General features: G+C 39.1%; 1 protein-coding gene across 1 annotated transcript; it reads left to right on the forward strand.

The window, feature by feature from the left end:
• Positions 1-762: 762 nt before the first annotated feature.
• On the forward strand, positions 763-20,734 carry LOC133246513 (serine protease 58-like). Its single transcript, XM_061414945.1, has 5 exons — positions 763-1,273; positions 12,061-12,202; positions 18,857-19,107; positions 19,910-20,046; positions 20,445-20,734. The coding sequence occupies exons 1-5, from the start codon at positions 1,237-1,239 to the stop codon at positions 20,589-20,591; spliced, it is 714 nt and encodes a 237-aa protein (XP_061270929.1). The 5' UTR covers positions 763-1,236; the 3' UTR covers positions 20,592-20,734.
• Positions 20,735-21,018: the final 284 nt, after the last annotated feature.

The following is a 21,018-nucleotide window of genomic DNA, read 5'->3' on the forward strand; positions in this document are numbered from 1 at the left end:
TAGAGTTATTATAGATTCCATACATATATATACATGGAGATATACCTGTCCATGGCCTCATTGCACAGAATATCTAAGGTTTAAAGGGACTCTAAATCTATTATTGTTTCATTCTGTCATCTAATAGATTTTCTATTTAAGTAATATCCTTGTTGTATTTGGGCTTCCCTCATAGCTCAGTTGGTAAAGAATCCACCTACAATGCAGGAGACCCCAGTTCAATTCCTGGGTTAGGAAGATCCGCTGGAGAAGGGATAGGCTACCCAATCCAGTATTCTTGGGCTTTCCTTGTGGCTCAGCTGGTAAAGAATCTGCCTGCAATGTGGGAGACCTGGGTTCGATCCCTGGGTTGGGAAGATCCCCTGGAGAAGGGAAAGGCTACCCACTCCAGCATTCTGGCCTGGAGAGTTCCATGGACTGTATAGTCCATGGGGTTGCAAAGAGTTCGACACGACTGAGCGACTTTCACTCACACTTCTTGTATTTGCTGCCAAAAAAATCCATTTAAACAAAGCAGCCACAGAGAAAGGATAGAGTGAGTGAACAAGAGTATGCTGTCCCAGAGGGTAGTGTAGTAGGAACAGATTTGGAGATCTGACAGGGGCCTCTAGTACTGGTGTTGGTTGAGAACTTTTCTTCAAATGGTATGTGTGAATACAACATGTACAAGTGAAGCAGTTCTGAGGAGGGGCGGGCTGAGTGTGACATGGATAAAGGAGAAGAGAGTCTGTGTCACAGAGAAGGGTGGAGTCATAGCTCTGCTTCATCAGAGTAGCCCAGAAAGCAGAGGGTCAATGGGACATGTAGAGGGAGGGGTGCTAGTTAAACATTGTGGGGAAGGAACTGGTGAAAAGAACTGAGAAGCTAGGGAAAGAACTTGGGATGAATTTTAATACCACAGAAGGTTCACTTGGTTCTCACTTCCTTAGATAAGGGATAAGGCTCAGACCCCTGAAGCTCATCTTCCCATAGGGCAGATATCAATTAGACTGCGAGAATTTCCATGCCAATTGATTGAGAGAGTTGGCAGGTGTGACTAATGAATCCTTTTTTATACTAAGGATCAAGACTGGAAGAAGCAGCCTCTAAATGACGGGCTTATAGAGTCCCCATCCCAGTTCTCTCATTTGCACTTCATCCTGCTGTCAGAATTCCTAAGTGGGTTATAAGTTCTGTTCCTGCTTTGTGACTATTTCCACTAGAACCTTATCCTCAGGACAAGATTCAGGCATCAACATGAAGTGTATCCTATTAACCTTGCTGATGATAACTGGTGAGTGACTAAAGGTATCTCTGTCTTGTTTGATTGGGCCTCAACTAGGAGATAAGGCTATAGAGCTCCGTTGGGAGGGAGAGCTGATGGACCAGAAACAGGAAAGTTTGGGAAATATGTCATCTACCAGTCATTTTCTGTGCAGGCTATGCAGAAGCTTTTTAGTTTGATGTACCATCACTTGTTGATTTTTGCTTTTGTTGCTTGTATTGTTACTGTCGTATCAAAAGCATTGTTAAGACCCATGTTAACATGGGTCTTTTCTTCCCTATGTTTCCTTCTAGGAACTTTATGGTATCCCATTTACAATAGCATCAAAAACATAAAATACGTAGGAATAAATTTAACAAAGGAAGTGAAAGATCTGTACAATGAAAACTATAAGACTTTGCAGAAAGAAATTAAAGAAGACATAAACAAAATTGAGATATCTCATGTTCATGGCAGAGAAGGCAATGGCACCCCACTCCAGTACTCTTGCCTGGAAAATTCCATGGATGGAGGAGCCTGGTGGGCTGCAGTCCATGGGGTTGCTACGAGTAGGACATGACTGAGCAACTTCACTTTCACTTTTCACTTTTCACTTTCATGCATTGGAGAAGAAAATGGCAACCCACTCCAGTGTTCTTGCCTGGACAATCCCAGGGACAGAGGAACCTGGTGGGCTGCCATCTATGGGGTCGCACAGAGTCGGACATGACTGAAGTGACTTAGCAGCAGCAGCAGCATGTTCATGGATTGAAAGAATTAATGTGGTTAAAATTTCCATACTACCCCAAACCATCTATAGATTCAATGAAACCTCCATCAAAATTCCAATGACATTTTTCACAGAAATAAAAGAGCAGTCCTAAAATTTATATGGAATCACAAAAGACCTCAAATAGCCAAAGTAATCCTGAGAACAAAGCCAGAAGCATCACACTTCAAACTATACCACAAAACTATAGTAATTAGAACATTGTGGTATTGGCAAAAAAATAGAAACATAGAGCAATGAAATAGAATAGAGAGCCTAGAAATAAATGCTTATATATTCAATCAATTGATATTTGACAAAGAAGACAAGAACACTTTATGAAGAAGTGATGGTTTCTTCAATAAATAGTGTTGGGAAAACTGAATAACCACATGCAGAAAACTGAAATGGAAAACCTGTCTTACACCACTCACAAAAATTAACTCAAAATGAATTAAATACTTAAACAAAAGACCCGAAGCTTTGAGATTCCTAGAAGAAAACATAGGAAAGAGCTCCTAATTGATTTTCAAATGTTGAACCAGTCCTGCATACATAGCAGAAATCCCACATGGTCTTAGAGCATGTATGTTTTTTATACATTGTTGAATTAGATTTGACTAATGTTTTGTTGAGGATTTTTGATAATGAGAAGGTCTTTTTTTTTTTTTGTAGTTTTCTTGTAATGACTTTGTTTTTGGTATCAAGATAATGCTGGCCTCATAGAATAATTTAGGAAATATTCCCTCCGCTTCTATCTTCTGAAAAAGATTGCAGAGAATTGGTGTAATTTCTTACTTCAATGTTTGGTAGAATTCATGAGTCAACTCATCTGGGCCTAATGCTTTCTCTTTTGGAAGGTTATTGTTTAATCGATATCTTTAATAGATATATCTTTCCTTTTCTCCTTTGCTTTTCGCTTCTCTTCTTTTCACAGCTATTTGTAAGGCCTCCCCAGACAGCCATTTTGCTTTTTTGCATTTCTTTTCCATGGGGATGGTCTTGATCCCTGTCTCCTGTACAATGTGGCGAACCTCAGTCCATAGTTCATCAGGCACTCTATCAGATTTAGTCCCTTAAAGCTATTTCTCACTTCCACTGTATAATTGCAAGGGATTTGACTTAGGTCATACCTGAACGGTCTAGTGGTTTTCCCTACTTTCTTCAGTTTAAGTCTGAATTTGGCAATAAAGAGTTCATGATCTGAGCCACAGTCAGCTGCCGGTCTTGTTTTTGTGACTGTATAGAGCTTCTCCATCTTTGGCTGCAAAGAATATAATCAATCTGATTTCGGTGTTGACCATCTGGTGATGTCCATGTGTAGAGTTTTCTCTTGTGTTTTTGGAAGAGGGTGTTTGCTATGACAGGTGCGTTCTCTTGGCAAAATTCTATTAGTCTTTGCCCCGCTTCATTTCATATTCCAAGGCCAAATTTGCCTGTTACTCCAGGTGTTTCTTGACTTCCTACTTTTGCATTCCAGTCCACTATAATGTAAAGGACAATAGCAAGAAGAGATAAGAAAGCCTTCCTCAGCGATCAATGAAAAGATATAGAAGAAAACAACAGAATGGGAAGGACTAGAGATCTCTTCAAGAAATTAGAAATACCAAGGGAACATTTCATGCAAAGATGGGCTTGATAAAGGATGAAATGGTATGGACCTAACAGAAGCAGAAGATATTAAGAAGAGGTGGCAAGAATACACAGAAGAACCAAACAAAAAGATCTTCATGACCCAGAAAATCATGACGGTGTGATCACTCACCTAGAGCCAGACATCCTGGAATGTGAAGTCAAGTGGGCCTTAGAAAGCATCACTATGAACAAAGCTAGTGGAGATGATGGAATTCCAGTTGAGCTCTTTCAAATCCTGAAAGATGATGCTGTGAAAGTGCTGCACTCAATATGCCAGCAAATTTGGAAAACTCAGCAGTGCCCACAGGACTGGAAAAGGTCAGTTTTCATTCCAATCCCAAAGAAAGGCAACGCCAAAGAAAGCTCAAACTACTGTACAATTGCACTCATCTCACACGCTAGTAAAGTAATGCTCAAAATTCTCCAAGCCAGGCTTCAGCAATACATGAACTGTGAACTTCCAGATGTCCAAGCTGGTTTTAGAAAAGGCAGAGGAACCAGAGATCAAATTGCCAACATCCACTGGATCATGGAAAAAGCAAGAGAGTTCCAGAAAAACATCTATTTCTGCTTTATTGACTATGCCAAAGCCTTTGACTGTGTGGATAACAATAAAGTGTGGAAAATTCTGAAAGAGATGGGAATACCAGACCTCCTGACCTGCCTCTTGAGAAATCTATATGCAGGTCAGGAAGGAACAGTTAGAACTGGACATGGAACAATAGATTGGTTCCAAATAGGAAAAGGAGTATGTCAAGGCTGTAATTGTCACCCTTATTTAACTTCTATGCAGAGTACATCATGAGAGACGCTGGACTGGAAGAAGCACAAGCTAGAATCAAGATTGCCAGGAGAAATATCAATAACCTCAGATAGGCAGATGACACCACCCTTATGGCAGAAAGTGAAGAGGAACTAAAAAGCCTCTTGATGAAAGTGAAAGAGGAGAGTGAAAAAGTTGGCTTAAAGCTCAACATTCAGAAAACGAAGATCAAGGCATCCGGTCCCATCACTTTATGACAAATAGATGGGGAAACAGTGGAAACAGTGTCAGACTTTATTTTTTTGGGCTCCAAAATCACTGTAGATGGTGACTACAGCCATGAAATTAAACGACGCTTACTCCTTGGAAGGAAAGTTATGGCCAACCTAGATAGCATATTGAAAAGCAGAGACATTACTTTGCCAACAAAGGTCCGTCTAGTCAAGGCTATGGTTTTTCCTGTGGTCATGTATGCATGTGAGAGTTGGACTGTGAAGAAGGCTGAGCGCCGAAGAAGTGATGCTTTGGAACTGTGGTGTTGGAGAAGATTCTTGAGACTCCCTTGGACTGCAAGGAGATCCAACCAGTCCATTCTGAAGCAGATCAGTCCTGGGTGTTCTTTGGAAGGAATGATGCTAAAACTGAAACTCCAGTACTTTGGCCACCTCATGGGAAGAGTTGACTCATTGGAAAAGACTCTAATGCTGGGAGGGATTGGGGGCAGGAGGAGAAGGGGACGACGGAGCATGAGATGGCTGGATGGCATCACCGACTCGATGGACGTGGGTTTGAGTAAACTCCGGGAGTTGGTGATGGACAGGGAGGCCTGGTGTGCTGCAATTCATGGGGTCGCGGGGAGTCAGACAGGACTGAGCGACTGAACTGAACTGAATAGATATAGACATATTTAGATTGTCTATTTCTTCTTGTGTTTTGGCAGAGTATATCTTAGACAGAATTCATCTAGGTTTTCATGTTTGTAGGCAAAGAGTTGTTTATAGTATTCCTTAATAGTCCTTTTGGACTTCCAGGTGGTACAGTGGTAAAGAATCCACATGATGATGCTGGAGACATGGGAGATGTGGGTTTGATCCCTGGGTCAAGAATCTCCCCTAGAGTAGGAAATGGCAACCCACTCCTGTATTCTCGCTTAGAAAATTCGGTGGACAGAGAAGTGTGGTAGCTACAGTTCATGGGGTTGCAAAGACTCAGACATGACCCAGCATTCTCGCTAACAAGAGATGATCTGGATTCAGGATAGATTGTGGGAGTTAAATAAGAATTAGATTTATGTGCTGGAATTAGAACATTGCCTATGCAAGTGTTTTGCCACTTTTTGACCATAAGAACTCCTCTTAGTCTTATTAATAAAACATGATGTATTAACATCATATATCTTGAGAGTCCCTTGGACTGCAAGGAGATCAAACCAGTCAATCCCAAAGGAAATCAACCCTGAATATTCATTGGAAGGACCAATGCTGAAGCTGAAGCTCCAATGTTTTGGCCACCTGATGCAAAGAGCTGACTCAGTGGAAAAGAGCCTGATGCTGGAAAGACTACAGGATAAGATGGTTAGATATTATTACCGACACAACAAACATGAATCTGTGCAAACTCCAGGAGGCAGTGAAGGACAGGGAAACCTGGTGTGCTTCAGTCTATGGGGTTGCAGAGTCAGACACGACTTGGTGACTGAACAACAACATTAACATCATAAAAAGATTCAAAGTATTTTAAGACTAAAAGGTGTTCTTATGCTAAAAAAAGTTGCGAAGCAGGTGGCGCTAGTGGTAAAGAATCCACCTGCCAATGCAGGAGATGCAAGAGACGCCGGTCTGATCTCTGGGTTGGGAAGATGCCCTGGAGTAGGAAATGGCAACGCACTGCAGTATTCTTGCCTGGAGAATCCCATGGACAGAGGAGCCTGGTGGGCAACAGTCCATGGGGTCGCAGAGAGTCAGATATTACTGAAACAACTAAGCATGGATTCATGCATGCATGGCAGAAACCAATTAGTATTCAACAGATTTAAAAAATGCATGCATGTATATATTTGGACAGAAGTATACATGTCTGTATACATAATATTAGCCTTTAGTGATGATGCTTGTTTCATATATGAATCCATAAAATCCTTGCATTAATTTCAGAGCTTTCCTGTGGCCCCTTGCATGCAAAGTGAGTTTTACTCTAATCTGTCATTAATTCATTTATATAATACCTATGTATTGAGTTTATACTGTGTGCTGGGCATTATGCTGAATGCTTGGGGATATTGCATAAATCATTGTTCTTTTACTACTTATTAGATGAAAACCCATAGACCAGTAATATAAATTGATATAGCAAGAGAAACCCCAGTTGGAACATAGATTTTTTAAAAAAAGAAATAGTTTTGTATTTTCCTGTTTCCTTTCCTGAACTGGAAAAAGCAATATTTGACCTAACTTGTTGAACCCACTAACCAGATGCCACCAAGAACACCACCAAGAGTTTTTTTAAGTGAGGTTTTTTTAACTTTATGCAGTAGGGACAACACACTCCAGAGAACCTCATGTGTCCCAGTACAGGGAACTTGGGAGGAGCATCTTAAATGGTTTGATGGATAATTTGGAAGATGGAGTTAGAGAAATGGAGTCAGTTCAGAATTCGGTGTTGTCAAGAAGGAACATTCTGACTCTAATTAGGGTATCCTAACCCTAGTTGACTAGACGATCCGTCTAATCAAGGCTATGGTTTTTCCAGTGGTCACGTATGGATGTGAGAGTTGGACTGTGAAGAAAGCTGAGCACCAAAGAATTGATGCTTTTGAACTGTGGTATTGGAGAAGACTCTTGAGAGTCCCTTGGACTTCAAGGAGATCCAACCAGTCCATTCTGAAGGAGATCAGCCCTGGGATTTCTTTGGAAGGAATGATGCTGAAGCTGAAACTCCAGTACTTTGGCCACCTCATGCGAAGAGTTGACTCATTGAAAAAGATTCTGATGCTGGGAGGGATTGGGGGCAGGAGGAGAAGGGGATGACAGAGGATGAGATGGCTGGATGGCATCACTGACTTGATGGCTGTGAGTCTGAGTGAACTCCCGGAGTTGGTGATGGACAGGGAGGCCTGGCGTGCTGCGATTCATGGGGTCGCAAAGAGTCGGACATGACTGAGCGACTGAACTGAACTGAACTGAACCCTAATTGGGTACTTCAAATGTTTTAATTAGTAGGTAAGAGGATTAAATTGGGGTTGGAGCTGTCACTGATAAAGAAGTAGCAATAATGCAAAAAAAGGTGATATCAGTCAGTATCCAATGTTTAGTTGTTTGGTAGGTAATGGAGAGGCTTTGTCTGTATCTTTTTCTGAGTATTAGTTTGCAATTTATCAGTATAAAAATATTCTTGAAACTGCCATAGTGTAAAATAACATTTATTGAACACACATTATATGCATTATTTGCCAAACATTCTTTCAAGTGATTTACATACATTAATGCATTCAATTTTCACAGCAATCTTAGGAGAGAAGTTCGTTTGTGATTTCAGTGTACAAATAAGGAGATTAAGATACAGAGATCTACCTAATTTGTACAAGTTCCTACTACTGGTAAGGATAGAGCTAGAATTTGAATCCAGATAATCTGTTTCCAGAGAATAAGTACTGACCTATATTTACATGCCCATCTGTTCAGAATATCTCTCCCTATATTTTCATGCCAGAATTAAAGTTTTAATTTTGGTTAACTAATGAACTTATTACTGTTGGAGTCACACTGACTGGTCTCTGAGGATCCCTGCAGTGTGCTGGTAGGAAAAGTCAGGGAGCTGCAGGACAGGCTGCGTGACTGTGACTGTGGATTCAACCAAGAAGGCTTAAGCCTTTGGGAGATTGGAAATAAGCTAAGTCATCCTGGGAAACTGCAGACAGGGCGAAGAAAAGCGGGAGATCGTGTGGAGGAGAAGGATGTACATGGGATTTGGAATCAGGTAGACTGAAATTGGGATGCTTGAACAAACCATCATTTACTAGTTGTATGACCTTAAGTATATTTCCTAAGGTTAAGTTCTTACTTTGTAAAATAATATAAAATGTATCCACTTTATCTTGTTTCCTGTGAAAATTAAAAAAAAATTTTTTTAAGTACTTAAAGTGCTTAGTGGGGCTGCATAGGTGGTTCGGTGGTAAATAATCCACTTGCCAGTATAAGAGACCTGGGTTCAATCCCTGGTTTGGGAAGATACCCTGGAGGAGGAAGTGGTAACCCATTCTAGTATTCTTACAGAGAGGCCTTGTGGGCTACAGTCCATGGGATCTCAAAAGAGTCGGACACAACTGAGTGATGAAACAATAACAAAGTGCTTAGTACAGTGTTTGTACAGTGTGCGATTCTAGTACCATGAAGTGAAAAGTGAAAAACTGGAGTAGGTTGCCATTTCCTTCGCCAGGAGTACTTCCTGAACCAGGAATTGAACCCATGTCCCTAACACTGACAGGTAGATTCTTTACCACTAAACCACCTGGGAAATCCCACTAACTACTTTGAGTTCAGTTCAGTCACTCAGTGGTGTCCGACTCTTTGCGACCCCATGAACCACAGCACGCCAGGCCTCTCTGTCCATCACCAACTCCTGGAGTCCACCTAAACCCATGTCTATTGAGTCAGTGATGCCATCCAACCATCTCATCCTCTGTTGTCCCCTTCTCCTCCTGTCCTCAATCTTTCCCAGCATCAGGGTCTTTTCAAATGAGTCAGCTCTTTGCATCAGGTGGCCAAAGTATTGGAGTTTCAGCTTCAATATCAGTCCTACCAATCAACACCCAGAACTGATCTGATCTCCTATAGGATGGACTGGTTGGATCTCCTGCAGTCCAAGGGACTCTCAAGAGTCTTCTCCAATACCACAGTTCAAAAGCATCCATTTTTCGGTGCTCAGCTTTCTTTATAGTCCAAGTCTTACATCCATACATGTCCACTGGAAAAACCATAGCCTTGACTAGACGGACCTTTGTTGACAAAGTAATGTCTCTGCTTTTTAATATGCTATCTAGGTTGGTCATAACTTGCCTTCCAAGGAGTAAGTGTCTTTTATTTTCATGGATGCAATCATCATCTGCAGTGGTTTTGGAGCCCAAAGAAATAAAGTCTGACGCTGTTTCCACTGTTTCCCCATCTATTTCCCATGAAGTGATGGGACTGGATGCCGTGATCTTAGTTTTCTGCATGTTGAGCTTTAAGCCAACTTTTTCACTCTCCTCTTTCACTTTCATCAAGAGGCTCTTTAGTTCTTCACTTTCTGCCATAAGGGTGGTGTCATCTGCATATCTGAGGTTATTGATATTTCTCCCTGCAGTCTTGATTCCAGCTTGTGCTTCTTCCAGCCCAGCATTTCTCATGATGTACTCTGCATAGAAGTTAAATAAGCAGGGTGACAATATACAGCCTTGACATACTCCTTTTCCTATTTGGAACCAATCTATTGTTCCATGTCCAGTTCTAACTGTTGTTTCTTGACCTACATACATGTTTCTCAAGAGGCAGGTCAGCTGGTCTGATATTCCCATCTCTTTCAGAATTTTCCACACTTTATTGTGATCCACACAGTCAAAGGCTTTGGCGTAGTCAATAAAGCAGAAATAGATGTTTTTCTGGAACTCTCTTGCTTTTTCCATGATCCAGTGGATGTTGGCAATTTGATCTCTGGTTCCTCTGCCTTTTCTAAAACCAGCTTGGACATCTGGAAGTTCACAGTTCATGTATTGCTGAAGCCTGGCTTGGAGAATTTTGAGCATTACTTTACTAGCGTGTGAGATGAGTGCAATTGTACAGTAGTTTGAGCTTTCTTTGGCGTTGCCTTTCTTTGGGATTGGAATGAAAACTGACCTTTTCCAGTCCTGTGGGCACTGCTGAGTTTTCCAAATTTGCTGGCATATTGAGTGCAGCACTTTCACAGCATCATCTTTCAGGATTTGAAAGAGCTCAACTGGAATTCCATCACCTCCACTAGCTTTGTTCATAGTGATGCTTCCTAAGGCCCAATTGACTTCACATTCCAGGATGTCTGGCTCTAGGTGTGTGATCATACTATCATGATTATCTGGGTCGTGAAGATCTTTTTTGTACAGTTCTGTGTATTCTTGCCACCTCTTCTTAATATCTTCTGCTTCTGTTAGGTCCATACCATTTCTGTCCTTTATTGAGCCCATCTTTGCATGAAATGTTCCTTTGGTATCTCTAATTTTCTTGAAGAGATCTCTAGTCTTTCCCATTCTGTTGTTTTCTTCTATTTCTTTGCATTGATCGCTGAGGAAGGCTTTCTTATCTCTTCTTGCTATTCTTTGGAACTCTGCATTCAAATGGGTATATCTCTCCTTTTCTTCTTTGCTTTTGGCTTCTCTTCTTTTCACAGCTATTTGTAAGGCCTCCTCAGCCATTTTGCTTTTTTGCATTTCTTTTCCTTGGGGATGGTCTTGATTCCTATCTCCTGTACAATGTCACGAACCTCTGTCCCTAGTTCTTCAGGCACTCTGTCCATCAGATCTAGTCCCTTAAATCTATTTCTCACTTCCAGTATATAGTCATAAGGGATTTGATTTAGGTCATACCTGAATGGTCTAGTGGTTTTCTCCTTCTTCAATTGAAGTCTGAATTTGGCAATAAGGAGTTCATGATCTGAGCCACAGTCAGCTCCTGGTCTTGTTTTTGCTGACTGTATAGAACTTCTTCATCTTTGGTTGCAAAGAATATAATCAATCTGATTTTGGTGTCAACCATCTGGTGATGTCCATGTGTAGCATCTTCTCATGTTGTTGGAAGAGGGTGTTTGCTATGACTAGTAGGTTCTCTTGGCAGAACTCTATTAAGTCTTTGCCCTGCTTCATTCTGTACTCCAAGGCCAAATTTGCCTGTTACTCCAGGTGTTTCTTGACTTCCTACTTTTGCATTCCAGACCCCTATAATGAACAGGACATCTTTTTTGGGTATTAGTTCTAGAAGGTCTTGTAGGTCTTCATAGAACTGTTCAACTTCACCTTCTTCAGCGTTACTGGTCAGGGCATAGACTTGGATTACGTGATATTAAATGGTTTGCCTTGGAAACGAACAGATCATTCTGTCGTTTTTGAGATTGCATTTTAGATACTTTAAAAATACATTTTTTAAAATTTTCACAGGAAATAAAAAGGTGGAGTGGATGCAGTTTATATTATTTTACAAAGTAAGAACTTAACCTTAGGAAATTTACTTAAAGTCATATAACTAGTAAATGATGGTTGTTTCAAGGATTCTGACTTCAGTCTATCTGAGTCCAATACCCGTGTATGTCCTTCTCCTCTGCATTATCTCCCTGCTTCTCTTTAGAAGGAAATGGCAGCCCACTCCAGTGTTCTTGCCTGGGAAATCCCAGGGACAGAGGAGCCTGGTGGGCTACAGTCCATGGGGTCACAAAAGAGTCGGACATCACTGAGCGACTAAGCAGCAATAACAAAGTGCTTGGTACAGTCTTTGTACAGTATGGGACTCAGTACCATAGGGTAGGCTAAGTGATCAATGTGGTAAATATTGATACTATCTGACACTGGTGTCTTAAAATCTCCATAACCATGCCAGTTCCCTTTAACCAGCTGGGTTATATCCCTGTGATTCTTCTCTTTGTGTGTTTCAGGTGTTATTTCAGTTTTTGTTGAAGATACTGCAGACCTAAACAATCTTTTCTATTTATTATACCTGAAATCCAGTTACAAGTCCTGTATGGGGACTCTGATTGCTCCTCAATGGGTGATAACGGCAGCACACTGCTTCTTACCGTAAGTGGTGGGGAATGTTCTATTCTATTAAGGCTTCCAGACTGAGGCTCAACACTCCTGTGGAAATGGTATAGAACTTGTGCTAATCAGGAAGTCTTAATGATTTGATGGTAAAGGGGAGCTCAAGTACACAGATAAAATTTAACTACACGTTCTTATGTTTAACATGTCCAGAAAGGAAACAGTTTTATGGTATAGAACAATATTTCATATACACATAAAAATAAACCTGCACATTGTTCTTAACATTTTAAAGATTCATCCAAAACTGTTAGATGTGACTGTATTTCATTTTTCATTGCTGTATAATTTTTCAATGTGAATGTCACACAGTTTGGTTCATTCTTTTCTTAGTAGATGTTTCAGTTATTTCTAGCATTCTGCTATTTTGAAGTATTACTGTAAACATACTTGTACCATGTACCTTAGAACTTTTTCTTGTGTATGTATCTGTGACAAATATTCTGTATCTATATATGTATTGGTATCACAACATATTGGTTTGTATCTGTAAGTACACCTCTTGGTATATAAATAGAATATATAATAAGGAGTGGAATTTCTTGGTTGTAGAGCTTGCAAATGTTTATTTTTACATACCCTCCAGCAATTTATGAGTTCTTCCAACATTGGGTATTGTCAAGCTCTTTAATTTTTTTGCTGATTAAGTGTCAATTATCTTAATTGTGTTACTTTGACTAGTAGTGATGATCAACATCCTTCCTCCCCCTCCCCCTCTTCATTCTCCTGACAATAATGTATCTTTTGGGAAATACTCTTTTTTGTCTTTTGAACATTTTGTGTATTGTAAAAATACTGCTTCATAGGATTTCTATAAGTGCTCTAGATATTGGTCATTTGTCAGTTATACATGTTGAAAATATCTTCCACTCTGTGGCTTTATCTTCTCTTTACAGTGTATTTTCATGCATAAAAGTTCTTAATGTCAAAAAAAAAGGAAATATATAAATAAATAAATATTTATAAATAATAAATAATATATATATATATATAAATAAATTAGAAACCCACATGGTACTTTGCAACTAACGTTTAAGACATATATACAAACATATAAAGCATGCAAGCTTTCAATGAAAAAATAAGTGATTCATTAATGTAAAAAGAGTTCTTAACTTCAGTATAATTAAATTTAAAACTTGAATTAGTCTTTATTTGTGGTTATTGATCATTGTGCCCAGTTGAAAATATCTTTTATGATCATAAGCAGAAAGATATTCCTTTACATTTACTTCTAAAGATTTTAAAGCTTTGACTTTAATATTTAAATTTTTTGTATAATTTGGAATTGATTTTTGTGAATGATGTGAAGTAGGGATCCAATTTTATTTTTTTTAACGTATTAAGCAAAATATCCAAATATCATTTGTAAGTAGTCCCTTCTTTCCCCACTGATCTATAGTATCTGTTTGTCGTCTATCAAATTTCCATCTGTACATGGGTCTGTTTCTGGGCTGTCATTGCTGCTCCATTGGTTTATTTAGTATAGGCCACAGTGCCTTAATAATTATGACTTTATCATAATTTGTGATGTGTGATGTGGTTGGCCAGCCATCTTATTCTTCATCAGGAATGCTTAGGAATTCTTTTACATAAATTTAAAAATCAACTTGTTGCATTCTATGAAAAATTCTGTTGGGATTTATTTGGAAGTGCTTTGACTTTTTATATCAGTTGGATGGTAATATCACTAATTATTAAAGAAATGCAAATCAAAACCCCAATGAGATATCACTCATACCTGTCAGAATGGTAATGATGAAAAAAGGTACAAATAACAAATATTGGAGAGGATGTGGAGCCAAGAGGACTCATATACACTATTCGTGGGAATGTAAATTGGTGTGCCAGTGTGGAAAACATCATGGAGTTTCTTAAAATACTAAAAATAAAACTGTAACATGATCCAGCAATTCCATTCCTGGGCAAATATCCAGAAAAAATGAAAAGAGTAATTAAAAAAGATACATGCACCCCTGATGTTCATAGAAGCATGATTTACAGTAGCCAAGATACGGAAGCAACCCAAGCGTCCATCAACAGTTGAATGGATAAAGAAATTGTGATTATATATATATATATATATATGTCTCCACATATATATATTCAATGAGAAGTTACTGAGGCATAAACGGAAGGAATTCTGCCATTTGCAGCAACATGGATGGACCTAGAGAATATTATGCTTAGTCAAATAAGTCAGAGAAAGACAAATATGATTTGACTTAAATGTGGAATCTAAAAAATAATACATGAGTGTATACACAAAACAGAAACAGACTCCCAGATATGAAAACAAGCTGGGATTTACCAGAGGGGGAACAGATGGAGGAAGGGGGAAAGTAGGTGTATGGGATTAACAGATACAGACTACTGTGTTTGAAATACATATGCAACAGGGATATATTGTATAGAATAGGGAGTTACAGCCATTACCTTTTAATGACTATGAATGGAGAATAATCTGTAAAAATACTGAATCACTATCTTGTACACTTGAAACTAAGATAATATTGTAAATCAAATATACTTCAATAAAAAGAAATAAAATAGAATTTCCACTTGATTAAATCTTCCATTTGTAAGTTTAGAATTTTGGGAGTGAATTTTCTAAATTTTCCCAAATTAAAAAAATGTTTTGATAAGGGAAACTTCTTCCACTGTTGGTTGATGGGGATGTGAATTGGTACAGCCATAATAGAAGGCAGCATGGAGGATCCTTAAAAGATTAAAAGTAGAGTTACCATATGACCTAGCAATCCTACTCCTGGGCATATATCCAAAAGACAAAAACTCTAATTCTAAAAGATTTATGCACCCCATTGTTCATAGCAGCATTATTTATTGTACAATAATCAAGATATGGAAGCAACCTAAATGTCCAATGACAGATGAATAGATAAAGAAGATGTGGTATAGCGATATAAAACAGAATATTCAGTTCAGTTCAGTCACTCAGTCATGTCCGACTCTTTGCAACCCCATGAATCGCAGCACTCCAGGCCTCCCTGTCCATCACCAACTCCCGGAGTTCACTCAAACTCATGTCCATCGAGTAGGTGATGCCATCCAGCCATCTCATCCTGTGTCGTTCCCTTCTCCTCCTGCCCCCAATCCCTCCCAGCATCAGTCTTTTCTAATGAGTCAACTCTTCGCACGAGGTGGCCAAAGTATTGGAGTTTCATACTCAGCCATAAAAAAGAATGAAATAATGCCATTTGCAGCAACATGGATGGACCTAGAGATTATCATACTAAGTGAAGTAAGACAAAGACAAAGATCATATGATATCGCTTATTGTGGATTCTAAAAAATATTACAAATGAACTTATATAAAAAACAGAAATAGATCCACAGATGTAGAAAACAAACTTATGGTTACCAAAGGGGAAATGTAAGGAGGGATAAATGAGGAGTTTTGGATGAACAGATACACACTACTGTTTTGTGGTCTGAGAATGTGATCTATGTGATACTGATTCTTTGAAAATCATTGAGACTTAGTTTTGGGACTAGCATGGAGTCAATTTTTATAAATGTTTCTTGTGTGCTTGAAAGAAAGTGTACTCTCTAATTTTATGGGTGAAAGTTTTATGTATGTTCAGTATATCTAGTATATCAAACTTTTAAATTATGTAGTTCAAATCTTCTATATCCTTTCTAATTTTTTTTTTTTTTTGCTTGAAACCAGGAAATGAGAGGATTGTGTTGAAATTATTCCTCTGTGTTATAGACTGGTCAAAATAGTTCTATGAATTTATTTTTATTACTTTTTGTTTTTTAAAAATATATTTTAGGCTATTTTATTTGGTATCTATAAATTTAGGTACATTTATAAATTTAGGTACTTGGTACATTCCTGGTAAAATCAAACCTGTTATTATATGTCATTTCTTTCTCTCATACAATTAATATGTTTTATCTTAAAACCTATTTTTGTCAGTTTTTAATACACCAACCCTGGTTTTCTTTTGGTTACTGTTGTCCTGGTATATCATGTTTACATCTTTTCTTTTCCACCTTTCTGTATCCTTTTGATTTAAGCATGTATCTTAATTTATATATAGGAGGACTTAAAAAAAATGTAATACTATAATTTGTCTTTTAATTGGTGAATTTAGACCATTTGTGGTTATTTTGATTATTGCTATGTTTATATTTGCTCTTTACCTATTTTGAATTTCTACTGTATTTTGTTTGGGTAAAAATACTTTTGCTTTCTTGTTAGATTAGTAATTTAGATAACTTTAAAATTTTCCTTTTTTTCTATTCTTTCAGTTATTACTTTGTAAATTTTAATGGCTTCCCTGGTGGCTCAGCTGGTAAAGAATCCACTTGCAATGCGGGACACCTGGGTTCGATCCCTGGGTTGGGAAAATCCCTTGGAGAAGGGAACGGCTACCCACTGTAGTATTCTGGCTTGGAGAATTCCATGGACTGTATAGTCCATGGGGTCACAAAGAGCAGGACATGTCTGACTTTCACTTTCACTTTTCAAATTTTAATATGAATATTTAATAAAGTCTTAAGTTAAACAATATCCTGATGTTCATCCTAAACTCCTTCTCAGTTACTTTCCACTCATATTTCTCAGAGGCACCTACGCTTCTGGTACTTTTTCACCATAATTTAGTTTTCTGAAACATTATTTATTTTATTTTTGGTTGTGCTGGGTCTTCGTTGGGGCAAGTGGGTTTTCTCTAATTGCAGTGAATGGAGGCCACTCTTTGTTGCAGTGCGTGGGTTTCTCATTGTGGAGCGTGGGCTCTAGAGCACAGTGGTTGTGGTGTACGGGCTCAGTTGTCCTGCGGCATGTGCGATCTTCCCGGACCCGGGATCACACTGGTGTCTCTTGCATGGTCAGACGGATTCTTTACCACTGAGCCATCAGGAAAGCCCTCCTCCATGCCACAGAGTTGTTTTAAGCTGAAATTCACTTACCATAATTTGCTCAAGAATCATCTGTTTACTTACGAATTTTCTTCAATATAAGTAGACTTCTAAATTATAAATATATTTTACGATGCTATTGTTGTTCAGTTGCAAAGTTGTGTCTGACTCTTTGCAATCCCATGGACTGCAGCATGCCAAGCTCCCCTGTCCTTCACTATTTTCTGGAGTGCTCAAACTCCATGTCCATTAAGTCAGTGATGCTATCTAACCATCTCATCCTCTGCCGTCCCCTTCTCCTTTTGCATTCAGTCTTTCCCAGCATGAGGGTCTTTTCCAGTGACTTGACTCTTTGCGTCAGGTGGCCAAAGTATTGGAGCTTCAGCTTCAGCATCAGCCCTTCCAATGGATATTCAGGATTGATTTCCTTTAGGATTGACTAGTTTGATCTCCTTGCAGTCCAAGGCACTCTCAAGTCTTCTCCAGCACCACAGTTTTATCTTATAAACTCCCAACAGAGTGACAAGAATAGATTGAGACAAATTATACTGCTGTTAGGAGACAAATAAATTTAGCATTTGAGATTGCAGCAGAAAAGTGGTGTTCAGTACTGATATGGTATTTATTTCACTGTTATGGTTGGAGAGACCCCTGAGTGGGAGACTCAGGGGCCTCAGAGAAGTGTCCTGTTCTGAATTTAGAATCTTGAGCCATGTTAGTGAGTGGATTTCAACTGGATCTCAGTGGAACATCCAGTATTTTTGACTCTTATTCTTGTAAAGGACCATCAGAAAACCCTGTTAATTCAGTGAATTTTGACTGAGATGAGTAGAGCATAGCATATTTGGATGATCCTCCCTAGCTTTAAAATATTTCAACTCTCTAAGCTGTTAATTATTTCATTTGTACAGTCTCATATTTCTTGTTTACCCCTAACACCCAAAGAAGTCCACTTACAGAAATTACTTTCAGAGAAACCTTGACTATCCACTTGTACACTTCTTTCAGCTATTTCTGGGTGTCAGATTGAAGCTTCTCCCTGGAAATATGCTAAAATTGGAGACCAAGCTATTGTATGCTTAAGTCCTGGAGGTACCATTCACATTATAGTCTGGGTTAATGGCAACCATAAAGAAGGCTGAGTGCTGAAGAATTGATGCTTTCAAACTGTGGTGTTGGAAAAGACTCTTGAGACAGTCCCTTGGACAGCAATCCTAAAGGAAATCAACCCTGAATATTCATGAGAAGGACTAATGCTGAAGCTGAAGCTCCAATACTTTGGCCACCTGATGCGAAGAGCCGACTCATTGGAAAAGACCCTGATGCTGGGAAAGACTGAGGGCAGGAGAAGGGGGTGACAGAAAATGAGATGGTTGTATGGCATCATCAACTCAATAGACATGAGTTGGAGCAAATTCTGTGGGAGACAGTGAAGGATAGGGAAGCCTGGCATGCTGCGGTGCCTGGGGTTGCAAAGGGTTGGACATGACCGAGTAACTGAACAACAACAATAGCAACCCACTACATTTTATGGCAGACAACCTACCTGACCACAGTGGCAGCTACGCATAAAGGTTTAGATGGACAAAGATGAGAGGAGCTTAAATGGATTACTATGGAAGGAAAGTGCACATGACTGTGTGTGTGTGTGAGGGAGATAGAAAGAAAGAGAGAGAGATTAGCCTTGTGATATGTGATATGTGATAGTAGATAGTATCAACCTTTTTTCTCTCCATTTTCCAGAGATCTCCAGGTTATCTTAACTGGTGGAGCCACCACTTTTCAAGAGTTAATTGGGGAGATTCTGCCTTATGAGGAGGTCATCATTCACCCAAACTTCACTTTCACTTCTCCTAAAAATGATCTTATGCTGATAAAGTTGTCTGTACCTCTCACCTTCTTCTCTACCAGCATGTTTCAGTTGCCTGTTTCCAATTCAAGTGACATTGCAGATTGCTTGGTTTACACCTGGGTGGAGGATAAAAGATCTTTTGGTGAGTGATTGTCAAAAAAGAATAGTTAGCTGTATTCTTGGATATGTTCACATCTTCAGGATCTCTGAGGAGTCAGGGGAAGGAATTGGAACTAATTTTTAAGCATCCAGTTGTAACGGGAGAAATAGAGCAATGGTGTCAGCTCTTTAGAATAGAAGGGGTCATCTCCTTTAGGGCTTTGGGAATCTAATCCTAAATCAATGTGTTGCATGTATGTATCACATTGGTACACACAGCAGAGGGCTGAGGCTCAGGGATTTATGTTTGAGTTTTGGTTCTGCCATTTATTATATGATTACTGAAAGATCCTTTAACTTCTCTGAATCTTAATTTGCAAATTGATGAAAATCATATTTTTCCTTTACCTGCCTATCAGTGATATGGTTATCACTTACAACAATGATAGATGCTACCATTTGTTGAACACTAATTATGTCCCAGGCACTAAGCATCCTATATGTATTATTCAGTCATCATCATATATCATGTAGATCAGTTTTCTTAGGATTTATATCTTATAAATGAGGAAACTGAGACTCAGGGAGGTTAACTAGTTGTCCAAAGTCATAAACTTCATGATGGCAGAGCTTGGATTCAGATATTGTTTGGAGTGTCTTAGTTGGTACCACACCTTGATGCTGATCATCTTTCAAAGATGATAAATAAACAGGAGGACATGTTTAATCCATGTTCTTTCTCTGCAGTCTATTCTAACTGAAAAGAAGCCCTGAAGGAGAGGGAGGCAAAATACCTTATGAAAATGAAAAGAGGAATGAAAGTCTCCTTTATTTATTATGCTTAGGAAATAGAAGAGGTTACCTGCAAAGCTTCATGACTGAACTGAGTACTGATTTGGTCTGCAGAACATTACTGCATAAAAAGTTCTTTGAAGACGTGTTCTGTGTGGGACACTTAAGAAAAAACACAGATGAGTGCCAGGTAACCTTTCTCATTTCATTTGCCCATAAGCTCAGTCTCTGTTCTTTGTCTTTGTGTCTCTGTTACTTCTCATCCTTCATGAGGGTCTATATTTTGCAGACAGACTGAGAGCTCAGAGAGTAAAGGGCTGAAGAATGATGACTCTGTCTCCTCCATCCTATGTGAGAGATGAGAGAAATAGATTGATGAGGAGTGTAAGGCTGTCTTCCAGTTATCATTTTGAAATTTCTGTCCAGGGATGAGTGGGAGGTAGCAGTGGTTAATGCAGTGGAAAGCTTTCACACTATTGTATCCCAGGTCCTTTTGCATGGCAGATATAGTGGCCTTTGCTTTTGTTCAAGAGTTGACAAATTTCCAGGTGGGAAGGAAGTTCTGATCCCCTCTGTTCTGTCTGGCAGGTGACCACAGCTGCACCAGCCACATGTGGCAATAAATTACAAGGAATTATGTCTTGGACAACTGGATGTTTTCTGACAGATCATTCTGCTGTCTTCACTAACATCTACAGCCACATTCCATGGATCAGGAGCATTATTTCTACATAAGCTGATTCGCAACTCCATTGACACCCTCCCTACATCCCAGCTGATCCATGGAAACGACTTTCTGTATCTTAGTCCCAATTTTTCCTAGGATTTATGCTTGCATGGAGTGTCAAGAGAAATCACTGATGACTCCTGGGTGTTGACATTTCTCTAGTTTCTTTAACTACTTCTTTGCTTATTCCCAGCTCACGAACAAGTGTTTATAACATTGAAAACAGGATGCTGGTCTCAAGAAGTGTAGTCCTACCAACTCAGATACTTCTGTTAAAATACTGCCTGTTTTATGCTAAGAACACAGAAGACAAGTGGATATGAGGAACAATAACTACTAGGAGTCTGTTTGGGCATGATGCAAACCACATACCTGAGCAGTAATTTGCTGAAATTAGTTAGATGATTTAGTAATTCTTCTAGTGACCAAATGTCT

This window comes from Bos javanicus, chromosome 4 (genome assembly GCF_032452875.1).
Source record: "Bos javanicus breed banteng chromosome 4, ARS-OSU_banteng_1.0, whole genome shotgun sequence".
NCBI classification, from domain to species: Eukaryota; Metazoa; Chordata; class Mammalia; order Artiodactyla; family Bovidae; genus Bos; species Bos javanicus.